Here is a 26773-nt window from a genome sequence, read left to right on the forward strand (position 1 = left end):
TGTTCTGCCTTGTATTTAAGTCTCTGCTTTGAAAACACTAAATTAAAGTAAATTTTAACTTATTTTACCCTGTGAGAGAGTTTAGATAAAAAAAAATACATTAAGGATGATAAATCATCTCATCTCATTATCTCTAGCCGCTTTATCCTTCTACAGGGTCGCAGGCAAGCTGGAGCCTATCCCAGCTGACTACGGGCGAAAGGCGGGGTACACCCTGGACAAGTCGCCAGGTCATCACAGGGCTGACACATAGACACAGACAACCATTCACACTCACACCTACGGTCAATTTAGTCACCAGTTAACCTAACCTGCATGTCTTTGGACTGTGGGGGAAACCGGAGCACCCGGAGGAAACCCACGCGGACACGGGGAGAACATGCAAACTCCGCACAGAAAGGCCCTCGCTGGCCCCGGGGCTCGAACCCAGGACCTTCTTGCTGTGAGGCGACAGCACTAACCACTACGCCACCGTGCCGCCCCGATGATAAATCAATAATAAAAAAAAGAATTAAAAAAAATCAGTGAAAGTCACTTTCAAGTCCAATCTTTTAAAATGTTAAATACAAATTAGAACAAATTAGAATAAGAACTGTGACATAACTGTGGCCTATAATCTAGGCCTACTTCATCGGCAAAGGCAGGTTTTTTTGACAAAGAGAAGCATTTCTGCTTTCTCGCAGTGGATCCTGTTTCTCTTTTCATCAACAATGTGTGATGCAGCAGAGAAGAGACGTTCGCTGTCGACACTTGTACATGGAACTGAAAGGTACTTGCATGCTGCTTTGGCCAGAACAGGAAAGCGAGACATGTTGCTTTTCCAATACTGCACTGGGCTCTCATTTCTGGGGATGGGCAGCTCATTCAGATAGCCATGCACCTACAGGAATATAGACAAGTGTATTACTATGTATGTCTGATAAATTACCAGCAATATTAACATTACAGGGGCGGCACGGTGGTGTAGTGGTTAGCGCTGTCGCCTCACAGCAAGAAGGTCCTGGGTTCGAGCCCCGGGGCCGGCGAGGGCCTTTCTGTGTGGAGTTTGCATGTTCTCCCCGTGTCCGCGTGGGTTTCCTCCGGGTGCTCCGGTTTCCCCCACAGTCCAAAGACATGCAGGTTAGGTTAACTGGTGACTCTAAATTGGCCGTAGGTGTGAGTGTGAATGGTTGTCTGTGTCTGTGTGTCAGCCCTGTGATGACCTGGCGACTTGTCCAGGGTGTACCCCGCCTTTCGCCCGTAGTCAGCTGGGATAGGCTCCAGCTTGCCTGCGACCCTGTAGAAGGATAAAGCGGCTAGAGATGATGAGATGAGATGAGATGAGATTAACATTACAACATTATCCTCTCCTTCAGAGCTCTGTTAAACTTTGCTCTGAGCAGATGACCAGTACTAAAGGTCAACCTCAAGAGGGCAGAGTAGCATTAGGCCTACTAAATATGGTGTTTTATAACAATTCGTTTTTCAAGTAAATCTATTGTTTTGGGAACTCTATAGAATATATACAGCACGTTAATTTAAAAAATCGCAAAGGATTTTAACAGGCTTCGTTATTTGAATAAAAGAGAGAGGGGTTTGACTTTTACCTGCACACTTGTGTGGCTTGTCAAGCCAGCCTGCTGTTCCACGATAGAGTTTTCCTCCAGAATTTCATCATGCATGTCAAGCAGCGACTTTCCACCCTCGCTCGCTCTTTTCTTCTTCTTTTGCGGTTCTTCTGTGTCCGGTGTCTCCGTAGCTCTATTGCTGTGCATCATTTTGTCCACTTGGTTCTGCAGCATATTTACCGCCGCTTGCTTGGTGACCGCGTCAAAATAACGGTCTTTGTACCTGGGGTCAAGGATCGTTGACAAGGAGTAAAGTGGCTCGGAGAAAGCACTTTCAAATCTTTCGCTCACAGCTTCAAGTAGAGTGTTCTTTGCAGTGCGGACTCCACAGTCTGTCTCAGCTGCCTTACTCAGCAGACATTTTAGTGCCACAACAGAGGGAATCACGTCCGCAGTAGTAGCCAAGTGTGAGCTGATCTCCCCCGTTAATTGTTCAAATGGAGCGAGAAGCGTAATCATATTTTCAACGAGGCCCCACTGATGTGCGCTGAAACAAACAGGCAGCTCGTGATCTGCTGCATACACACCAAGTGCACGCTTCTGATCCAGTAGACTTTGCATCATATAAAAAGTGCTATTCCACCTGGTAGTGACATCTTGTTGTAGCGTCTTGGTTTTCATGCCTAACTCTTGCTGTATATCTCTCAGCCGCGAGGTGGCCAACTGAGAGTGGCGAAAATGTCTGACTATTTTCCTTCCAATAGCCACACAGTCAGAGATGCTTTGCTGGCTTAACACTCCATCATGCACTGCTAACTGGAGTGTATGAGCCATGCAGCCCAGGCTTTTAACGCCGCACTCGTCCACTGCCTTCTGCATATTCCGTGCATTGTCGCGAAGCACAACATGCACACTGTCTTTTTTAATTTTCCACTGAGCAAACATGCAATCAAATGTGCTAGCGATGGCAGCCCCCGTATGCGATCCCGAGAGCTCCTGTGCATGCAAAACAGCTCTCTTCATTTCAAAGTTGTCATCAATCCACTGAGCAGTAAGGCTCAACATACTCATCTGACTTACGTCCGAACTCCATATATCCGTAGTGAAACTAATGTCAGTCACATTGTCCAACATGTTGTGGATATGCGTGGCCACGACTTCATGCAACGCCGGGAGGGAAACGTCGGAGAAGTAGCGCCGACTTGGAAGACTGTGGCGGGGTTCAATATGCTCCATCAACCGCCGAAAACCTCGGTCCTCGACTATGGAAAATGGCTGGTCGTCAAGAGCAATCATTTCCATGACCTTGTTTGTTATTGACTTGGCTTTTGCACTGTCCTTGGCAAATTTCTTGCTTTGCTCCAGTACTTGCTGTATTGGCTTCTCAACTGCTGCAGCTGCTGCTGCTTTCGATTTGTGCTTGCTAACATTAGCAGCGTTAGCTTCCTGCCATTGTTTGTGAACTTCCGGGTGGCGGGTTTTCAAATGGCAAATCAAATTAGTGGTGTTGAATGACTTGACACGGCATCCTCCTCGCATTACCTCGACTTTGCAAGTGTTGCATATAGCTTTTCGATTATCTTCTTTGGACACAGTGAAGAACGACCACACTACCGACATTTTTTCTCCTCTTCAGTTTGACATCCCACAATCCCATGCTGCTTTGCCTCACTGACACGTCACATGCCCAAACAAATACAGCATGGTCAAATCACCCTCCCCCTCCCCCGACACTACACGAATAGCAAGTGGACGAATATAACATCGGTTGTTAATATCGGCCCAGTTTTACACATCGGACCGATGCCGATATGTTAAAAAATGCCAAATATCGGCCGATACCGATGTTAATGCCGATATATCGTGCATCCCTAATAAATATATTTAGTTTATACAAAGGTGCAGATCCTACTGTATATGCGATATACTTCTTATACAAAAAGAAGTTATACTTATACAGTACTTATTTTGTTGTAAGAAGTTCTTATGCTTCTTACTACAAAAAAATACAAAACATACTGTAATATAAATCTTAAGTTAATTTCAATATCTCATAAGTACCGTATTTTTCGGACTATAAGTCGCACTTTTTTTCATGGTTTGGCTGGCCATGCGACTTATACTCCGGTGCGACGTATATATGTTTTTTTTTTTTTTTTTTTTCACCGCGGAATAACTGGAGCTGATGCCGAGTCTGACGTCAGCCACGCAGAAGAAGAGGAAACGGCGCTTCATCTGCCGCTGGAGTTGGCAGAGTTGTTCAGAAGCGACACCGAGGATGAGGAATTCAATGGATTTGCTGATTTGGAGTGAAATCGTCAGCTTGATAAACTTGATTGACCTGTGTTTTATTATTAATGATAGGCCTATAGTTATTTAAATAAGTTATGTAGTGATTTTAGGCAGTGCTTAATTTGTGAAGTGGGAGGTCCCAGAACGCAGGAGGTGGGTGGGTCCGGCGACTCAAAAAAAAAAAAGGCGGGGGATGGTTTACTATAACTTTACGCACATGCGCTTATTGTGTGTGTAAAATAATAATAATAATAATAATAATAATAATAATAATAATAATAGACATTATGATCTTAGAAAACGCTTTAGTGACGAACAGTTACAGACAGTAATATGTCGTGATATTATATTATAAAATATTAATTTTTATTAGTCTATATATTAAATTATATATTACATTTATCTTCTAAAATAACAGACTGTACTCATCACAACCGGTTTATTTCACCATTGGAGATCAGATCACACAAGACATGAGTTAAATGACTCATTTTAAGGATTTAAGTAGGGGATTTAAAAGCGGTTGTTGTTGTTTTTTTCACTAGACGGTTGTTTTTACTACCGTACCTGTCTTTGGAGATGATATACCTATAGCCTACTTGACCTCTGATTTGATGAAATAAAATTCGACAAAAATGAAGAATGACACTCCTCGATGATGACTACAGCTTTAATAACACAGATGAAAGAGCCATGGGGCGATAATAAGCCCTACCGGTAAAAATATTCTAAAAGCAAACTGATTAATGCATCAGTAATAGGCTACTAATATTAGTTATAATAATAATATAGGCTATTAGTAATAACGATAGTGATAGTATTAAAGATAGTAGTAGATATTTAAAATAATCAGACTAGGCTACTTACAGGGCAAAGGGCGCGTTATCACTGCTCAGCTGTTCGTTTATTAAATAAACGATGCAGTCGCGCAGTAACCACGCGCCGCTTATCAGATACAATCACAGATTCTATGGATAGAATAACCCTTCAAAAAAGTGCGACTTATAGTCCGGTGCGACGTATATATGTTTTTTTCGTCTTCATAATGCATTTTTTGGCTGATGCGACTTAAACTCTGGAGCGACGTATAGTCCGGAAAATACGGTACTTGTTACATACACGTACAAATGATCAACTATTTTTAATTAAAAAATAAGAACCTACTGTAGTTTTGAAGAATATGTAATTTACCTGCTTTTACCCCACCGTAAGATTGGGATAATTGAATCGCAATTGAATAATTTGGATAAATGAATCGCTTTGTAGTCCTACCTTGCAAAATGCGTTGGTCTGGCTCGTCGAACATTTGGTTATCCATGGAAATTCATTCTCCCATGCAACCTGGTATTTGGTTTAGTGGCCATGATGAATGACTGCTTGTAAAAAATGTCGGACAGCCTGGGTGAATCCTGCATTACGGAAGTGACTGTCGTTCTGTTCGTTGATTGGTTAAAAATCAGTTGATGTCAGCAGTGTTTCTCATGCGATTCTGATTGGTCATAATCGGGAGTATTTTTAACTTGGCGGTAGGGATTTCCCAAAACCGGGAGATTATCCAGTTTTTAACAAATACGATCGGGAGGCAGGAGACGGAGGCTAAAATCAGGAGCCTCCCGCCGAAATCGGGAGGGTTGGCAAGCATGTAGTAATATATCCTTTTTGACAATCCCAAAACCTGTATTTCACTCAAAACAATACAACAACACATTATTTGATGTTTTACCTCATGAATTTTATTGTGCTTTCAAAAACATTTCAATTTTAATTCTTGCAACACATTAAAAAAAAAGGGACAGTAAAGCATTTTCTACTTTATAATGTTGCCGTTTCTTCTCACAACACTTAAAGATGTTTATGGACTGAAGACTCTAAGTGATGAAGTGTTTCAGGTGTTATTTTGTCCTGTTCTTCCTTTAAACAGGTCTTAAGGTGTGCAAAATTACAGGGTCGTCGCGGTCATTTTTTTCATTTCTAAAGTCTCCACATGGGGCGGCACAGTGGTGTAGTGGTTAGCGCTGTCGCCTCACAGCAAGAAGGTCCGGGTTCGAGCCCCGTGGCCGGCGAGGGCCTTTCTGTGCGGAGTTTGCATGTTCTCCCCGTGTCCGCGTGGGTTTCCTCCGGGTGCTCCGGTTTCCCCCACAGTCCAAAGACATGCAGGTTAGGTTAACTGGTGACTCTAAATTGACCGTAGGTGTGAATGTGAGTGTGAATGGTTGTCTGTGTCTATGTGTCAGCCCTGTGATGACCTGGTGACTTGTCCAGGGTGTACCCCGCCTTTCACCCGTAGTCAGTTGGGATAGGCTCCAGCTTGCCTGCGACCCTGTAGAACAGGATAAAGCGGCTAGAGATAATGAGATGAGATGAGAAATCCTCCACACATTCTCTGTTAGGGACAGAGGGGACATGCTTTCTTATTGCACAGCCATGCCTTTGTAATGTGTGCAGAATGTGGTTTTGCATTGTCTTGTTGAAATCTCCCTGGAAAAGATGTTGTCTTGAAGGCAGCATATGTTGCTCCAAATCTCAGTGTACTTTTCTGCATTAATGCACCATCACAGAAGTGTAAGTTACCTTTGCCAAGGGCACTGACACAACCCCATACCATGACACACCCTGGCTTTTGGACTTGTTTCTGGTAACAGTCTGGATGGTCCTTTTCATCTTTGATCCGGAGCACACGGAGTCCATTTCTTAAAACAAAAGCTTCTGGACACGGTTAACATAAGGCTTCGTTTTTGCACAGTAAAGTTTTAACTGGTGTTTGTGGATGTAACTCTGTATTGTAACTTGACTAAGGTTTCCCAAAGTAATCCTGAGCCCATGTGGTTATATGAGCTGTAGATCAATGACGGTTCTTGATGCAGTGAGGGATTGGCGATCATGAGTGTTCAGATTAGGCTTGAGCCCTTGCCCTTTATGCACCAACATTCCTCCATATTCCTTGAATCGTTTAATGATATTACGTGCCATAGGGGGTGAAATATCCAAATCCCTTCCTATCTTTCTTTCAGGAACATTGCTTTTAAACATTTCAATACTTTTCTCATGCATTTGTTGACAAACTGGAAATCCTCTGCCCATCTTTGCTTCTCGAAGCCTTGGCCTTTCCTGGATACTGAATTTGTCCCAAGTCATGTTTACCATCACCTGTTTCATATCACATCATTATTTAATTGGTTGACCTCATTACTAGCCTTAAATTGCCCCGTCCCAAAACACACACGCACTAGGCACGGCACGGTGGTGTAGTGGTTAGCACGGTCGCCTCACAGCAAGAAGGTTCCGGGTTCGAACCCAGCGGCTGGTGAGGGCCTTTCTGTGTGGAGTTTGCATGTTCTCCCCGTGTCTGCGTGGGGGTGCTCCGGTTTCCCCCACAGTCTAAAGACATGCAGTTAGGTTGATGTGGGGTGGCCTTGGGCTGAGGTGCCCTTGAGCAAGGTACCTAACCCCTGACTGTTCTGGGTGTGTGCGTTCACTGCTTCAGCTGGGTTAAATGCAGAGGATGAATTTCAATGTGCTTGAAGTGTGCATGTGACAAAATAAAGGTTTCTTCTTCTAGATTCTAATAATGACTGCAATTCAATCAAACCCATGACCTGAATACTATCTGACATAACAGGGCCAAATAAAACTGCATTTCCCTCCTCATTTCACTTTGCATTTTCCCATTAACCCTCAGGGGAATCATTTTTTTTTTCAAACTGCGATTTAATCCCAGAATTAAAAAGCTAAAAACTTGTCATCAAACTCAATGACAAGGACAGTTAAAAGGTTTCATGGCGAACATGGCCCGTCTTTCATGTCGCACATTAGCGTAACACTAGCCCTCCCCGGCAATATAATCCGTGCCGTGTTATTTCGGTTCGGCTCGACGGGAGACAAGGTCGTTATTCAGACACATTCTCACGATAATTGAAAATTAGAGACGGAGGAGGGAGGAAACAGGTGACGCTAATCGATTTGAGGCTGTGTCAGAAACTGGAGCTGCTGCCTGGGGGCTCCGATTGCAGCAATGTGAGCAATCGGAGTCCGTGTGTGTGTGTGTGTGTGTGTGTGTGTGTGTGTGTGTGTGTGTGAGAGATACATGGAACCATCTGTGAGAGGGTAGACGTCTCAATCTATGCGTCTCCGCATATATTGATTTATATATTAACAATGTGAAGTAAAAAAAAATGATGTCGTGATTTATTTTTGTCATCGCGTACTCCACACTGCTTTACATCAGAAACGTTTTCATCACTCAGACTGCAGCGAAAGCAACTAAAAAACTTGTCACCATCTTCAATCTTCAAATACATATAGAAGTCCAAGTATAAACTCTTATCGAGTCATCCACAGCAAACTCTCTCTGGTTATAGCGTAATAATAATAATAATAATAATAATAATAATGGCTTATAGTGTGAAATACATAAACATAAATAAACAAAATGTAGACAACAATTGAAAAAAAAAACAGGCTAATAATGATTATTAAAATAATAAAATGGTGGCACGATGGTGTAGTGTACCTCATAGCAAGAAGGTTCTGGGTTCAAGCCAAGTGGCTGACAGGGGCCTTTCTGTGTGGAGTTTGCATGCTCTCCCCATGTCTGCATGGGTTTCCTCTGGGTGCTAATACCCAGCCACTGGGGTTGTACTCGACAGTGCATACTGAGTGCCACTCCCAAGCCCGGATAGATTTAAAGGTCCAGTGTGAGATTAGCGTGAGCTAAACTGGTTTAAAAACCTTCTGAAAATAAAGTCTATAAAAAGAAAATATTGGATGAGTAAAAAGTAGAATACAAGTAATAAAAGGGTGAAAAACAATATAAAAGTAGTTTAAATGTAAAGCAATGCAAATAAAATGTAGTTAACAACAAAAGTGAAAAAAAAATATACACTACCGTTCAAAAGTTTGGGGTCACTTTGAAATGTCCTTATTTTTGAAAGAAAAGCACTGTTCTTTTCAATGACGATCACTTTAAACTAATCAGAAATCCACTCTATACATTGCTAATGTGGTAAATGACTATTCTAGCTGCAAATGTCTGGTTTTTGGTGCAATATCTCCATAGGTGTATAGAGGCCCATTTCCAGCAACTCTCACTCCAGTGTTCTAATGGTACAATGTGTTTGCTCATTGCCTCAGAAGGCTAATGGATGATTAGAAAACCCTTGTACAATCATGTTAGCATGGCTGAAAACAGTTTAGCTCTTTATGCCGCTTTTCCACTACAAACGCGGCTGAGTTGGGCTGAGCCGTGCCGTGCTGAGTCGAGCTGAGCGGGGCTGTTGGAGTTGCGTTTTGACTACAACCGCGCTGAACCGTGCTGGCTGGAAGTGGGTGGACACATTGGGTGGAGTTAGCGAAAGTGGGTGGACGTCAGGTGATGTCGTTAGGCGGCACAAACAGTGACATCAGTAATCTTTTAAGCGGTAGTCTCACGACCCGGATAGTAAACAATAAACATGGAGGACATGGAGTCGTTAGTGTTGCTGGTCTTGGTTCTGTGGCTTGTTGTCACCGACAACGCCAACAGATACTGGCAAGAGCGTATAGATGAGGCGAGGCGCATAAGGCTTCATAATTCTCGTAATTCGTAATTCTCCTTCTTCCGGGTTTACGGTGTTTACAGATCCCAGCGTGCTCGCGGAGCGTGTGTGGGCGTGTGAGGACACTCCTCCTCACCAATCAGTGCACAGGGGAGTGTCTCCTCACGCCCCTAGCCTCACTCAGCTCGGTTTGGCTCGCTTCAGCCCCACTCCAAAACCGTGCGAGTTTTGGGGGCTGAGCAGGGCTGAAGCGAGCTGAGTCGTGCTGTTCTTAGATAGTCGAAACGCGAGCCGTGTCGGGCTGAAGTGAGCTGAAGCGAGCTGAAGTGAGCTGAAAAAGGGTAGTGGAAAAGGGCCATTAGAGAAGCTATAAAACTGACCTTCCTTTGAGCAGATTGAGTTTCTGGAGCATCACATTTGTGGGGTCGATTAAATGCTCAAAATGGCCAGAAAAATGTCTTGACTATATTTTCTATTCGTTTTACAACTTATGGTGGTAAATAAATGTGTGACTTTTCATGGAAAACACAAAATTGTCTGGGTGACCCCAAACTTTTGAACGGTAGTGTGTGTGTGTATATATATATATATATATATATATATATATATATATATATTAGTTTTGGTTTTTCCAAGTATAAAAAACATAATAGTGTAATGGTGAAAATCTTCATGCTGCTAACTCGCTGATAGGCATGTAATGCCCAATTCACGATTTGATTTTCTCATATTTTTGAACAAAAAAAAACAATAAAATAAATAAAATTTTATTCCCCTCCCCCCCCCCCCCAAAAAAAAGGCAACTTCTCATCTCATCTCATTATCTCTAGCCGCTTTATCCTTCTACAGGGTCGCAGGCAAGCTGGAGCCTATCCCAGCTGACTACGGGCGAAAGGCGGGGTACACCCTGGACAAGTCGCCAGGTCATCACAGGGCTGACACATAGACACAGACAACCATTCACACTCACATTCACACCTACGGTCAATTTAGAGTCACCAGTTAACCTAACCTGCATGTCTTTGGACTGTGGGGGAAACCGGAGCACCCGGAGGAAACCCACGCGGACACGGGGAGAACATGCAAACTCCACACAGAAAGGCCCTCGCCGGCCCCGGGGCTCGAACCCAGGACCTTCTTGCTGTGAGGCGACAGCGCTAACCACTACACCACCGTGCCGCCCCAAAAGGCAACTTAAAGATAAGAAAAGATAAGATAAGAAGACCTTTATTATCCCACAATGGGGAGATTTCCTGTTTGCTGCAGCACACTGGATAGCAGCAGAAGAGGACATATCAAGCCATACAAGTAAAAGATTATATATATGATACTGAAGATAAATACTAAATTAAAGGAATCATGAAGTAGATGAACCACACTTATTGCACATATCAGGTGGTCGTAATTGCAAAAGATAAAACAGAAAAAAAACCCAGAAAAAAATCCCCCAACAACAACTGCTATTTCTTTCTTCATGTATTAATAGCCGATTAACTAAAATATTCCTTTTACTAAAAATGAAAACGTTAAGAACAAATAGGCCTTTTTTCAAAACTTTTGTGAACACGTTTTCTCCCTCCATTTGCTTCTCTTTTATTTATCTTTCAGCAGTCTGTTAAAAGAGAAAGAGAGAGCTCTGATTTCTTGTTAAATCCATTTGTACATAATCACACAGCACCTCTTTCCCATTTTAGATCTTTTTTTTCAGTGGCGAACCGTCACTATTAGAGCTGGGACTTGAGTTCAGCCAAAACTTAGCCAGACGCACCAAAAAAAGCAAAAGTGCAAAGGATTTTGCAAGAGATTAGCGGCAGGCTGCCTGGTGTAGCTGTCGATGTTGGTTTTAAAAGTAACTAAGGCCCTGTCCACACGGCAACGGATTCAGGTGAATCTGATAAAATTGTTTATCGTTTCGGCCTGGCGTCCACACGGCACCGGCGTTTTGGGTGCCCCAAAACGATATTTTTTGAGAACGGGTTCCAGAGTGGAAAAATCTGGCAACGGCGCCGTTGCAAAGTCGTCTGGATGAGTAGAACGGATTTGTTTACGATGACGTCACAACCACATGACTAGAACAAGCAGCACTCTCGCTGTTTTGTATGAACCACTGCATTGCATTCACTTTTGTATACAGCTTTTCTTTTAAATAAACAAGTAACTGAGCCATTTCTTGAATTTCTTTTTTTTATTGGATAAGACTGCTTTTCAAAATGCTCACACACAATATAAAAAGTTATATAAATTATATAAAAATGCTTTTCAAAATGTTCACACACAATAAGAAAATTAAGTTATATAAAACTATGCACACTAATAAAACTAATTTGTACACACAGAAGGCACGATTTCCTCGCGTAGTCGCAGCCATCTTCTTCTTGTTGTTGTGTGTTTGTTCCTGTGAGTGCTTCACGCCGGGTAGAAGAAGGGGTTTATGTGCATGCGTCCTACTTCTTCTATTGTTCTGGTGTCTCCGATGGGACCGTCTTACAGCGCACGTAGAGGTGTGGCATAATTTTTTTTTTTTTAATTTATTTAGCTTTTGCCATCGGAAGATCTATATATATATATATATATATATCATGGCATGGGAAACCACAACAGCTTGCGCCAATTACAGTGGCCCCATGGCATGTGTATTGCATCGTTTTCAGCAAGCGTTGCGTTGCCATATGTACCTGATATTTTACTGATCCGTTGCCCATGTGGACGCGATATTTTTTTTTACCTGCTAAAAAAAAAATCTCATTGCCGTTGTCGTGTGGATGTAGCCTAAGTAAATTATACAGGAAAATAAATACTTAAGTCTGAGTGAAAAATACTGGGGCAAGTGTGTGTAACCGACTATAACCAGTCAGTTACTCTAATAATAACTAAAAGTCTCTGTGTGGCTAATAGATGATGCAGAGGAGGTGAAGAGTTCATCTGTCAGCATTTATTCTGGAAAACAATGAATGACAGGGCGATCAACACATGGAGACAGGGGAAAGAATTCTGGGATCCTGCTTTCCAGACATCTCAAGCACAATAAAAATAAAAAAAGAACATTTGCGTACTGTAGGCTATATACTGTTCACTAGGCTGGCTACATTACATTGTGTGAGATGAAACAGACTATAATAGTTGTGCACTTAATATTGATCATATAGTGTAGTTTACAGTGTACAATAAATTAAATAAACTACCCAGCAATTAATAAAATATTTGCTAGATCTTAAGAGTTTTCTTTACATAGTCAGGCAAACACACCTGGAAAACAATGAATGACAGGGCGAGCCACACACGGAGACGGGGGAAATAATTCTGGCATCCCAACAACATTATACACCAGTTATCACCCAGCCAAATGGCTACTCAGATCAACACTTGGCTTTTCACACGGAGTTTTACGACACTAATTTACATATTTGATCCAATTCAAACAGTGGAATGTGTCAAAACATTCTTACATCAAAAAATAAACATCATATCTTGGAAAATAAAAAATAAAAAAAAATATATATATACACTGTATTCACGAACATTGTCCATGCAGGATTCACGAAGCCAGCTTACCCTTTTCCAGACAGCTCAAGCACGATAATGTCCACAGATGTGTCACACTAATTAACGACCCATCAGAAACAATACTGGAATCATTAACGGAACCCAACAAATTAACATATTTCACATTTGAGGAAGTTAAAAAATACACTACCGTTCAAAAGTTTGGGGTCACCCAGACAATTTTGTGTTTTCCATGAAAAGTCACACTTTTATTTACCACCATAAGTTGTAAAATGAATAGAAAATATAGTCGAGACATTTTTCTGGCCATTTTGAGCATTTAATCGACCCCACAAATGTGATGCTCCAGAAACTCAATCTGCTCAAAGGAAGGTCAGTTTTATAGCTTCTCTAAAGAGCTCAACTGTTTTCAGCTGTGCTAACATGATTGTACAAGGGTTTTCTAATCATCCATTAGCCTTCTGAGGCAATGAGCAAACACATTGTACCATTAGAACACTGGAGTGATAGTTGCTGGAAATGGGCCTCTATACACCTATGGAGATATTGCACCAAAAACCAGACATTTGCAGCTAGAATAGTCATTTACCACATTAGCAATGTACAGAGTGTATTTCTGATTAGTTTAAAGTGATCTTCATTGAAAAGAACAGTGCTTTTCTTTCAAAAATAAGGACATTTCAAAGTGACCCCAAACTTTTGAATGGTAGTGTATATTTGTATGAAATTATGACATTGCTACATGGATGTGGAAGAAGAGTCTGGAGACAGAAATCTAAGGCTACATCCACACGACAACGGCAACGAGATGTTATTTTAAAAAATATCGCGTCCACATGGGCAACGATCAGTAAAATATCAGGTCCATATGGCAACGCAACGCTTGCTGAAAACGATGCAATACACATGCCACTCCTCTAGGGGCGCTGTAAGACGGTCCCTTCGGAGACACCAGAACAAGAGAAGTAAGGACGCATGCGCATAAACTATTATGCGCGAGACTTCATATTAGCCACAAAGTCAGAAAAATCTGTTCGTAAAATTACATTATAATGACCAAATACAATGAAAAGTATTTTTCCAGTCTCACCTGTGAAAGGTAATCCCATGTGATCTCGTTTGGACGGTAAACCTGTTGGTACAGTTAAATGCAGCACATGAATGAGGCATCTTTATTCTCCGCTTTGACCTATCCAATATGGTGGCGAGGATGACGTATGATTCTATGCGGAAGGCGGCGTCTTTAATGGTCTGGAATAAATTGAATGCTACACGTTGATGGATTAATTTGTTCTTCTACGCCCTTTTTGAGGAATGTATTGTAGGACTTAAACCAGCATCTGAAGAGGTGAGATCGCTCCTTTTTTTTCCCTATTTTTGCTGGCGGGATTGACTCTGCCCTAAGGGCTATTCTCTCTCTCTCTCTCTCTCTCTCTCTCTCTCTCTCTCACTTTGCACTATTACACAATAAATATTCACAGTGAAAATATTTTGTAAGCGCGTTTCATGAACGAAGTTATAGGATTTGTTGACAACTCGCATCGAGTTCGTTACACTTCTACCCGGCGTGAAGCACTCACAGTCATGTGGTTGTGATGTCATCGTAAACAAATCCGTTCTACTCATCCAGACGACTTCGCAACGGCAACGTTGCCAGATCTTTCCACTCTGGAACCCGTTCTCAAAAAGATTGCGTTTTGGGGCACCCAAAACGCCGGTGCCGTGTGGACGCCAGGCCGAAACGATAAACAATTGTATTGGATTCACCTGAGTCTGTTGCTGTGTGGACAGGGCCTAAGTTTCTTGGTCATTAGCTTGTGCTACTTGATCTCGATAGCACCGACTCGCTTAGCATTAAGCTAGCGTTAGCCGTCAAGAAGGCTGAGGGCGATAAAGTTTTGGTCCCGCCAACTAGAACTCAAAATCCGATTGGTTAATTCATCTGTCACTTCCAACATAAAGATACACTGCCATGGCCCCTGTCCCGGCAATGAAGTCTGAACCAATGAGTGAGTCAGCTCTAAACTCTTCTCAGCCTAGAGACAACAAACAAAAAAATCTCATTGGATAACTTTATTGGAATGTTTTCAGGACAGTAACCCTTTCATTTGATAGAAAATGAGGCCGAATTAGAAGAGAATAATTATAATAAAATTATGAAAGACATTAATGAATAAAATAAATTAAATATAACATTTGAATAGCTAATACGTTTGGGCCTTCTCTGAATACCTAGAAGGCCCTGATGCTTCCCCTCGACTTTTTTTTTTTTTGGAGTGTTTTCATGTCGTTAGAGCTGTGCTGCTTTTACCGAGGGTGAAGTCATGTGCATTTCCATTATTGTGTGCCCTCTGCTCTAGGAATGACACAGTTACAGCTTGGAAAAACAAACAGAATACACAGTTTAATCATTATAGTTGCTGTTCATTTTTTATTTCATTGATTCACATCAATATGTATCGCAATTTGTCACACGATATATCGTAACATCCCTCCTAGCTAACTTTACTTGGTGCTTGACTTGGTGTACGCATGTTTACTTTGTTCCCATGCCAACCAATGTGACTATGCAAGCAAACAGTGTGACAGTCTGAGTCAACAAATTTGGATTTCATAACTTGTAATTTGCAACAGAGACATTTGGCATTTAAAAAAAAAAAGTTTTGAAAATAAGTCTGTGTGAATAAGTTTTTATAACCTTTGTGAATGTGCAAGTACACAGTAGGTGTTTTTGTGTATTCGCAGTGTCTTGAGACACACAACCACTCCCTAAACTCTTTTCTTCAGCCGGTGTGTGCAGATGGAGCCATCTGTCTGCTCACACTCATACACAGAGAGAGAGAGAGAGAGAGCGAGAGAAAGAGAGAAAGAAAGAAAGAAACACAAGCCCACACAGGATTTAGGTACGACTCTCACTCTTTATGAAATGGTAGACAGCTGCGTATACAGTATGACACAAACACATACACACAATTATGCACATATTACTCAGGTCGCGCGCACACACACACACACACACACACACACACACACACACTTATCTCACATACCTACACACTTGATGTTCAGTCTGTTCAGTGTAGGTGTGTGGATGTTTGCCAGTTGTGATTTTGTCTATACTGCAGGTGTGTGTGTGTGTGTGTGTGTGTGTGTGTGTGTGTGTGTGTGTTTTAAGTTACTGTCCAGACATTAAGCAGTAGAATCAGTGTGATGTGCTCTCACATCAGCCTATAAAAATGGGCAAAAAGTCAAAAACACAAAATGACTGCTACTGACACACACACACACACACACACACACACACACACACACACACACACACACACACACACACACATTACTGAGGACCAAATGCCCCACAAGGATAGTAAAAATTTCATCATTTCAAACTTGTGGGGACATTTGGATGGTCCCCACAAAGAAATTATTGTTGTTTAACAAAAATAAAAACCAAAAGAGCCACAAAAATTCCTTTTCATTACTGAGGTTAAGGTGAAGTGCAGGCACAGCATTAATTAACTGCATTAATTATTACACTACCATTCAAAAGTTTGGGGTCACCCAGACAATTTTGTGTTTTCCATGAAAAGTCACACTTTTATTTACCACCATAAGTTGTAAAATGAATAGAAAATATAGTCAAGACATTTTTCTGGCCATTTTGAGCATTTAATCGACCCCACAAATGTGATGCTCCAGAAACTCAATCTGCTCAAAGGAAGGTCAGTTTTATACGGTAGCTTCTCTAAAGAGCTCAACTGTTTTCAGCTGTGCTAACATGATTGTACAAGGGTTTTCTAATCATCCATTAGCCTTCTGAGGCAATGAGCAAACACATTGTACCATTAGAACACTGGAGTGAGAGTTGCTGGAAATGGGCCTCTATACACCTATGGAGATATTGCACCAAAAACCAGACATTAGCAGCTAGAATAGTCATTTACCACATTAGCAATGTATAGAGTGGATTTCTGATTAGTTTAAAGTGATCTTCATTGAAAAGAACAGTGCTTTTCTTTCAAAAATAAGGACATTTCAAAGTGACCCCAAACTTTTGAACGGTAGTGTATGTCAGTAGAAGGTCCTCACAAAGATAATAAGACATTCATGTGTGTAAAAAAGATAGAAGCTGTAATACTAATACCACATACAAGATATCAAAAAATGATGTACTATTTTGTTCTACTTTTACCTCCAAAAAGATATTAGGGGAAAAACGGCTCCTATTTACAGTCTGCTTCGACATCTTTGTTTGGAGCAAGAAGCAAGACTGCCGATACAACTAAAACATGACATGATTTTAACTATGATTGCTGTAGCCAGGTTCTCATCTGAGGGATTTTATGCTGAAATGCTGGTGAAGGAAACAGGAATTCTTCGTAACAGTGATAACATCAGCTGTGAGCTACTGCTCACTTCCGTATCCCCCCACTTTTGCTTATATCAGAATGCAAGCAATCGAAGGAATAGGACACTTATTATGAACGTTGACTTCAATAAATAATTAACTCTGAAACAAGTAAGTAAAGAGCAGTGTCTCTCCCCAGGGATTTCAAATAGCATCGTGGTAAACCGTCACTTTGAAATAGCATTTTGCTTCTTGAAATAGCGTCAAAATCCACGCTGTATGTTTTGTAAATACATTCAGTCGGTAAACATGAGGTCGATGTGTGACAGACCTGAAAATGGTATACACAGTGTAGAACCCCAAGCTGAGCTCGGTACCAAATATCAAGGAGTTCTGATTTGTCGTTGTTGAGAAAAATGTTGTGAAATTTTTGTAAATCCATGCTATATGTTTCGCAAATACATTCAGTCGGTAAACAGGAATTCGATGTGCGACAGACCTGAAAACAGTATACACAGTATAGAACCCCAAGCTGAAGCTCGGTACCAAATACAGAGCAGGGGTATAAATATACGTATATCATACTATTAGTATCCTGGAGAGTGATGTTACAGAATTGTATGCACTTTCATTAAGCCCCAGTGGTGTTACAGTTGTGATTTAGAGTTGCTGAGAAAAGTGTTATGAAAATGTTGTAAATCCACCCTATATGTTTTTTGTAAATACATTCAGTCGGTAAACAGGAAGTCGATGTCCAACAGACCTGAAAATGGTATACATGGTATAGAACCCCGAGCTTAAGTTTGGTACCAAGTGACTATGATTTGTGGTTGCTGAGAAAAAGGGTGTTTTAGACAGACGGAAATACGGACGGACAGAGGTAAACCAGTATTAAACCCTCCTTCAGAGCAGGGGTATAAATATACGTATATCATACTATTAGTATCCTGGAGAGTGATGTTACAGAATTGTATGCACTTTCATTAAGCCCCAGTGGTGTTAAATACTCAGGGGCGTCCTGTTACAGGAAAATAATCAGTGACAGTGTGGTAGGATGTGGTCAAGTTCCTGTTCCCACTTCAAAAGCTGGTTGTTTTCCTCTAACAGCACATCCAGAAGTGTTAGTGAGGCGTGTATGAGAACAAGCACATGATGATCAGCCACTTTGCCTTGCTGACCAATCAGAATCCACCAGTTCTGTCATAAAACAAGACTACCATTGTTGGATCCCACACTAATAAGGTCAGAAAGCCTGTTATTTCATCATCTTTGGTACAAGATTGTGTTCCGTTCTTTTGGTCTGGAGACGGGCGAAATAATTACCAGTGCTCTACTCGAGTGGGTCTGTTTACCCAATTATTAGCGATTGCCTCATCTGCATCATCTACGTGACCTCCTTGATCTCACTAATATCTCACACATAGCAACTGTTCTCAGGGCCAGTATTAGGCCCTGTCCACACGGCAACGGATTCAGGTGACTCCGATACAATTGCTTATCGTTTAGGCCTGGCGTCCACACGGCACCGGCGTTTTGGGTGCCCAAAACGCAATGTTTTTGAGAACGGGTTCCAGAGTGGAAAGATCTGGCAACGTTGCCGTTGTGAAGTCGTCTGGATGAGTAGAACGGATTTGTTTACGATGACGTCACAACCACATGACTGTGAGTGCTTCACGCCGGGTAGAAGTGTAACGAATATCACCAGGATATCACCAGGAAAAAGCCTTACAGAGCACTAGTGAGAGTGAAACACGAGCTTGGATATTATTATTATTATTATTATTATTATTATTATTATGTTCAGTGTTAGTTCACAGTAGTAATGCAAGAAGCAGAATAGTGACAGTAATAGTGAAGCAAAAACATGCAATTGTACAAACACTGCAGCTCTACAGCAAAATATTCATTTATGAAATGGTCTGATTCTTAACACCAGTAGTGCCAATGATCTTCTCATTGCGATGCGAGTTGTCAACAAATCCTATAACTTGGTTCATGAAACGCGCTTACAAAATATTTTCACTGTGAATATTTATTGTGTAATGGTGCAAAGTGAGAGAGAGTCAATCCCGCCAGCAAAAATAGGGAAAAAAAGGAGCGATCTCACCTCTTCAGATGCTGGTTTAAGTCCGACAATACATTCCTCAAAAAGGGCGTAGAGGAGCAAATTAATCCATCAACGTGTATCATTCAATTTATTCCGGACCATTAAAGACGCCGCCTTCCGCGTAGAATCATACGTCATCCTCGCCGCCATATTGGATAGGTCAAAGCGGAGAATAAAGATTCATGTGCTGCGTTTAACTGTACCAACAGGTTTACCGTCCAAACGAGACCACATGGGATTACCTTTCACAGGTGAGACTGGAAAAATACTTTTCATTGTATTTGGTCATTATAATGTAATTTTACGAACAGATTTTCCTGACTTTGTGGCTAATATGAAGTCTCGCGCATAATAGTTTATGCGCATGTGTCCTTACTTCTTCTATTGTTCTGGTGTCTCCGAAGGGACCGTCTTACAGCGCCCCTAGAGGTGTGGCATGTGTATTGCATCGTTTTCAGCAAGCGTTGCGTTGCCATATGAACCTGATATTTTACTGATTGTTGCCCATTTGGACGCGATATATTTTTAAATAACATCTCGTTGCCGTTGTCGTGTGGATGTAGCCTTAGTTTAGCTTTGAGTATTCATTTCTTAACATTAATGCAACGTTAGGTACGAAACTAAGTCCAAAATATTTCGCAAAGCAACCGAACATGAATGTCTCTGGACTGAGATTTGCACTCCCAACCTTCTGGTCCAATATAATACTCAGAGTTTATGCTTTCTGTTAGGTCCCTGCAAATAAAGCAGCCAAATATGACTTTATTAATCCCTTTGTTGCAACAAAAGAAGAAAAAACACAAAGCTGTACTTAACAATGAGAAGAAGAAAAAAAAAAAACAATAGCTACGTTTACATGCAGTCTAATACGGTAATCCGGGACTAATCCCACCAGTCCATCGATGGGAATTTAAAAAAAAAAAAAAACACCTTCATGTGCACACTTAAACCTAAACATGTTGGACAATTTAAACAAACAAGATTTAATCCGTTAAACTGAAGAATAATTAACATGCAAAGCTCCGAATCTGATTATTCCAGTACCACAACGGTTGCACACATTCTTCACATTGCATATATTCTGCTCTTGCATCATGCACTCTTAACTGGGAGATTACCAAATCATGAATAAATGAACAGGATTTAATAAAAATGCAGTGCCAGTTGTGGTGATGGGAGGAAAAGAAAGTTTGCTAACTAACTGTTTCAACAAAATGGAAGATGTGCTTGAAATCGCAGACTTGTACTATCACAGTATGTACACAATCCATCTTACTATAGACCCTTTAAAATTTCATCAGTAGGCGTGCCTGTGTATTTATGATGATTTTTTTTTTTTTATGATGATGATGATGTTGCTGTTGTTGTTGGAGTAGGCAATCATACAATAAATTGCTTTGTCCAGAAATTTCACATTTTTGGGTGGGATTCAATAAAGCAAAAATGCTTGGACCCCAAACCACAAATGGTTGTTGATTGTTGGAATATGAAATTGCAAATCACTTAATGATGACGGGGATTTAATTTTTATACTAATTTCATGCAAGAGAATGTACATTCGCCTGTTCATATGTCATGTTCAGGAACAAACTAATGTTAACGGCGCTAAGATGCCTGGAAAGAACGCTCCTAGGATTGTCCACTTTGCTTCTACAGACTTCTTGTGCAGTGGAAAAAAAATGCACTGCTATGTGTTCCATATGTAGAAGAACTATCGTGGAGACGATGGGGACAACCTCGAACTTCAATCGTCATTTGGCGAGACTCCACCCAGAGAAGGAAGTGACACGCTATGTTCATTGCCCTGTTGATAGCGGGGCTTGCTTGCTGAGCGATGAACTAGCTAGTGTTAACCATCTCTCATGTTATTTGACCTGTTGATAGTGGGCGGGGCTTGCTGAGTGATGAACAAGCTTTTTATCTGTAGCCTGTTAACTAAAATGGGGCAGTCGAGCAGTAATGTTAGTCCAACACAGTAGCAGAGATGCTTTCACATAAAGGCAGCAACAGCCACCGTCAAATGGTGCGGATGGAGTCTTGTTCTCGGACTTGACTCAGACTTGAACACTGGGGACTCAAGACTGGACTCGGACTCGAGGTTTAGGTGGGGTTTACATTAGACCGTATCAGCGGATCATCAGATTAAAGTTTTTAAAATGATTCGCGTGCACACAGCAACGCCAATACACAATTCGCATGCACACAGCAACGCCAATACACGGATACGCTAATCACATGACTAATTAGACGGCACGTAAGTTGAAATGTGTCATTGCGGCTCAGTGCTTCCTCCTCAGCGGCTGCGCTCCAAATCACTCCGCCCTGAACAGCGAGTGCCCTCTGGAGGGTGCGCACTCCGGTCCTGCGCAGCTCACAGAGTGCGCGAGTGAAGCGCACGAGCAGTGATTCGGGACTGAGCCGCTGTGTGTGTGATCCCAGTGCATATCGGGCAGCATGCGCAAGTCACTCACCACTTGCAAGTGGAAGGATGGCAAGCCTAAAGACAATCATAACTACACAATGGGCAGTATTTGCATCTTACCATGAACAACATTAAGAATGGCAAAGCATTATATTCATACTTTTATACTCTTTAATGAAAAACAAAAAGGTGATACAAGGCAGAAACAATAGCAGGAAGTGAAGTCCGCGCCGTTTTTCAGCAGTCGCGTCACATGACCAACGTGGCATGAACAACGCCAGCGAATCAGGAAGGTGGATGTCACAGTGACGTTGTCCAATGACGACGTCAGCTAGAGCTCAGCACTGCGTTTCCTCGTATCTCAATGTTTACACAGCACCGGATCAGATACGAACTGGGTTGAATACGTGGGCCCTGGCGGATTCAAGTTGTTCCGCCTGTGGAGTCCTTTCCCGGCGTTTTAATGTGAACGGACAGTGCATCCGCGACGAAAACGAGACGGATACGGTCTAATGTAAACACCACCTTAGTGACTCGACTACAACACTGATTCAGGATATAAGAACAAAATGTACTCATTCAGTGTACTTTTGGTTGGGATTACATATGATTTGTAATCGACAGCCAGCACTTTTCCTTAACATCTGGTTTCATGGAGGAGAACGAAGGGACTTTGGGTGTCATACAGTTGATAATGACTGATCAAGAACCAACTTCATCATCCATTAATTGGGCCTGAAGCAAATCGACAAACAAGCACATCTTTTCTTGCTAGCTGTTCTGCTGAAAAATACACACTGCCTATCGACCAGCTCTTTTAGACACTGTCTTGTGCTTATTGGCCCTAAATTGGCACAGAAAACATTCATATCCACTCATACACATGTGCATACAGTATGCGCACACACAGACACACACACACTTCCACTCTCCAGCAATCCTGCTCTCTCTACTTTTTTTTAATTGGCCCTTATTAAAAGCCAAACTGCTGCTGTTGCACTGCTTTTCTGAAAAGTCTCCAGGAATGGTAATTAATGGCAGCATCTGTAAGAAAGCGGGCAATTAGCGGGAGCTGACAGGCAAGGAGTGTGTGTGTGTGTGTGTGTGTAAACTTTGATGACTCTGCTTTTCGTCTGAGGACTATTTGTTTAGCCTGCAGGGCTCCAAATGGATGGTTCTGTTTGATTTAAAGCAAGAAAAAAGCGAAGGTGAGAGTTTACAGAATTTCTGTCACCCATATTGACAGAATTGTACTTAAGATTGGGACTTGATATGGCAGGATATGTAAATTAGATAATTTAGAAAGAGAGAGAGATTCTTTATCTTCGTCGCTCACTTTCTTTCTGGCTGAATCCCAAATAACTTTTAATGCACTGCATACATGCATGACTCAATACCTTATTATTTAATCAGAGACCCACAATCCCTCACTTTGAATCCTACTGGACATACAATACATTATATAGGCTCCAGATTACATTTTTCAGCACGTCATGCCATGCCGTATATAGTGCTGTATACCCTTTCATAACCTGTACTTTTTTGTAACGTTACAACCTGGAACTGAAATTGATTTTCCTGGGATTGTGTTATGAACCTACACAAAATAGTCCATTGGCCTGAGCATTGAGCAGACCATCCTCATCATGAAGCATGGTGGTGGTAGCATCATGTTGGCCTCCTCGAAGAAGAGTCACGACTGTGCCAGATTTCAACAAATGTTGCCAAGCAAAACAAACCTCGCCCAGCAGCACTTATTTTATACTGATATATTGCTAAGGGTAATCATCAGCAATCATCAGCTGTCAGGTTATAGTCCTATGAAAATCCATGACCTTGAGTTTGACATTTCAAAGTCATTCAAGGTCAAAGATCATGGCGCCAAATGAAAGCCCATATGGCACTTCCTATGTGTAAATATTGGTAAATATCTGTCTACCATCAATGATTTTCAAGTTACAGCCCTCTAAAAATCCATGACCTTGAGTTTGACCTTTCAGGGTCACTCAAGGTCAAAGATCATGGTGCCAAATGAAAGGCCATATGGGAGTTCCTATATGCTCATAATAGTAAACATTTGTCTATCCATAACCATTTTTGAGTTATAATGGAAAATATGTTATTTTGACCGAAAGGTTGACCTTTCCGGTGACCTTGACCTGACGACCCCAAAATTTAATCAGGTAATCTATGGACCATTGCCTACCTAACCTGAAAATTTGAAGTCAATCGGTGCAACCGTCTAGATGCTAGATTGTTAACAGACATACAGACAACAAACAAACAAACAAACAAACAAACAAACAAACAAACAAACAAACAAACCGCACTGATTATAATACCTCACCTCGCCTCCGTCGCGGGCGAGGTAATAATGGATTTAATGATGCTCTGTGGGATGGTCGTACTTTTTTTTTTTTAAGCAAAACTTGACTGATACTTTTCCAAAACTTTTGAGTAGCTCCTTAGGTTCCATGATAGCGCACTATTTTTATAGACACATTTCTGGTGTGGATTAAAACATTTGTTAAAAGAGAAAGAAAGAAAGAAAGAAAGAAAGAAAGAAAGAAAGATGCATCAGCTGTGAATTCGCCTTTAGAGAATTGAAAGCCATTTGGAAAAAAGAAGTTATTGCTTCTTATAAGACATCTAAAACCAACATATAATCCCTTGTTCTTTTCTTTTTTCTCCTAAAGGTGACCCTGCTCTGGCCAAGGAGAACAACTGCCTCAATGCAGCCAAGGCATGCAACCTGAATGACACGTGTAAGAAGTACCGCTCTGCCTACATCAGCCCGTGCACGAGCCGCGTCTCTACAGCCGAAGTGTGCAACAAGCGCAAGTGCCACAAGGCGCTGCGTCAGTTTTTCGACAAGGTGCCTCCCCGACACAGCTATGGCATGCTGTACTGCTCATGCCCTCCAGGAGACCAGTCAGCCTGCTCCGAGCGCCGGCGCCAGACCATTGTCCCTGCGTGCTCCTATGAAGACAAGGAGAAGCCCAACTGCTTGGCTCTGCAAGTCTCCTGCAAGAGTAACTACATCTGCAGGTATGCACATGTCCCCACTTCATTTGTGATTTGACAGTAATTATTTTGTCATCTTTAGAAAATATCCCTCAAACTGACATCAAATCTTGGGGTGTGTCACTCTGTGACCCGTCACTGATTCACTCCATGAATCTACCATCTCTTTAAGTTACATTACATAGCATGGCATTTAGCAGATGCTCTTATCCAGAGCGACGTACAACGAGTGCAAAAGTCAGGTACATGAAGTGCTGAACTTCGAGACAAGAAAGTTCTCATGCCAACTGAACAAGTGACAGCAATACCGAGTGTAATATGCTGTTGAAAGACCAATACTCAAACAGCCAAGGAAACAAACCAACCATATGAAGTATAGCTAAATAGAGAACTCAAAACAGCTAACCCCAGGCTAGACAGTATACAGCCTGGGTTGGTCTAGACCGAAACACAGTTACACAGTGGGCAGGGAAGAAGGGGAGAAGTGCAGCCTGAAGAGGTGAGTCTGTGCTTGAAGGTGGTCAAGGAGTCAGCAGTTCTGACCTCAATGTGAAGGTCATTCCACCAATGGGGAGCCAGGACAGACAGCAGTCTTAAGTGGACTGGGAAGGAGCAGAAAGGAGAAGGGACCAGGCAACCAGTAGTAGTGGAGATTAGCGATCTTGCTGGTGTGTAGGGGTGGATCAGATTCTGGAGGTATGCTGGCCCTAACCCCTTGAGAGCTTGGTAAGCTAGCACCAATGCCTTAAATTTGATACGAGCTGCAATAGGTAGCCAGTGCAGGTCAGCAAGCCGAGGGGTAACGTGGGAAGAATGAGCGAGGTTGTAGCTCAGGCAAGCTGCAGCATTCTGGATGAGCTGTAGGGGTCTGATGGTAGGACAAGGCAGGCCAGCAAGTCACTCTGGATAAAGGGCGTCTCCCAAATGCCATAAATGTAAAGTGAATCATCTGGGCGAGAAAGAAATCAGCCCCAAGCATTTTGCTTCATGATCACATTCTGTGCATTTTTTCTCTTAACCACTGATGGTGTTGTGTTTGGTTCCACAAAAGTCTATCCATTTATCCGTCCATCCATTATCTGTAACCACTTATCCTGTACAGGGTTGGGGACAAGCTGGAGCCTATCCCAGCTGACTATGGGCGAAAGGCAGGGTACACCCTGGACAAGTCGCCAGATCATCGCAGGGCTGACACAGAGACAAACAACCATTCACACTCAGTCAATTTAGAGCCACCAATTAGCCTAACCTGCATGTCTTTGGACTGTGGAGGAAACCGGAGCACCCGGAGGAAACCCACACAGACATGGGTAGAACATGCAAACTCCACACAGAAAGGCCCTGTCAGCCGCTGGGCTCGAACCCCGAACCTTCTTGCTGTGAGGCGACAGTGCTAACCACTACACCACCATGCCGCTACAAAACACTGAAGTCTTTGGTTATTTTTTGAAAGACAGGCATGCTCAGTTAGCCTATCACTTAAAAGTTGTTAAATAAAACAGCTTTGGTAGTTGAGCTGGGAAATCTGACCACATCATGTCAATTTCATTCTAAATCTTGGTCAAAAAGAAGCTGCTATTTGGATTTAAAGAAGCAAATCCTTAAGAGCCTTTGCTTGGATAATTAGTGCAGTGATTAATATATTTCAGCTGGCAACAACTCTTTTCACCCTAACTGATGCAGTGAGTAGATTCTCATTTCTTAAAGTGACAGGTCGATGTATTAAAAAGATGACTAGTACCCTGTGGAGCTAGAATAACCCCTCGGTACTTGATTCACACACTGTATTGCCTGCTGCCTCATGCCTGTGAAGGAGAATGAGCTGGAAAAACACCGCGCACTAATGTTTACACTTTGGGACGGAAATGGCCAAAGTTTATCCTCATTATAATATTATAATGATCGAGATTGCAACAAGCATGACGGAAACAAACATGGCGGCCTCTGATGCAGAAGCGAGCGCTCGTGAGTCTTCAAGCTCACAGGTGCGTTTAG

At 41.9% G+C, this 26773-nt stretch overlaps 1 protein-coding gene across 2 annotated transcripts in view; it reads left to right on the forward strand.

Moving 5' to 3' along the window:
• The window catches only part of gfra1a (gdnf family receptor alpha 1a), a 270564-nt gene that overhangs the window by 169782 nt on the left and 74009 nt on the right, over positions 1-26773 (forward strand). For both annotated transcript variants that reach the window (XM_060925260.1, XM_060925261.1), the window contains one exon: positions 24451-24802. In XM_060925260.1, coding sequence (XP_060781243.1) covers positions 24451-24802 — 352 coding nt within the window. The remainder of the gene's footprint in view (positions 1-24450; positions 24803-26773) is intronic.

The sequence above is a fragment of the Neoarius graeffei genome, chromosome 7 (genome assembly GCF_027579695.1).
Source record: "Neoarius graeffei isolate fNeoGra1 chromosome 7, fNeoGra1.pri, whole genome shotgun sequence".
NCBI lineage: Eukaryota > Metazoa > Chordata > Actinopteri > Siluriformes > Ariidae > Neoarius > Neoarius graeffei.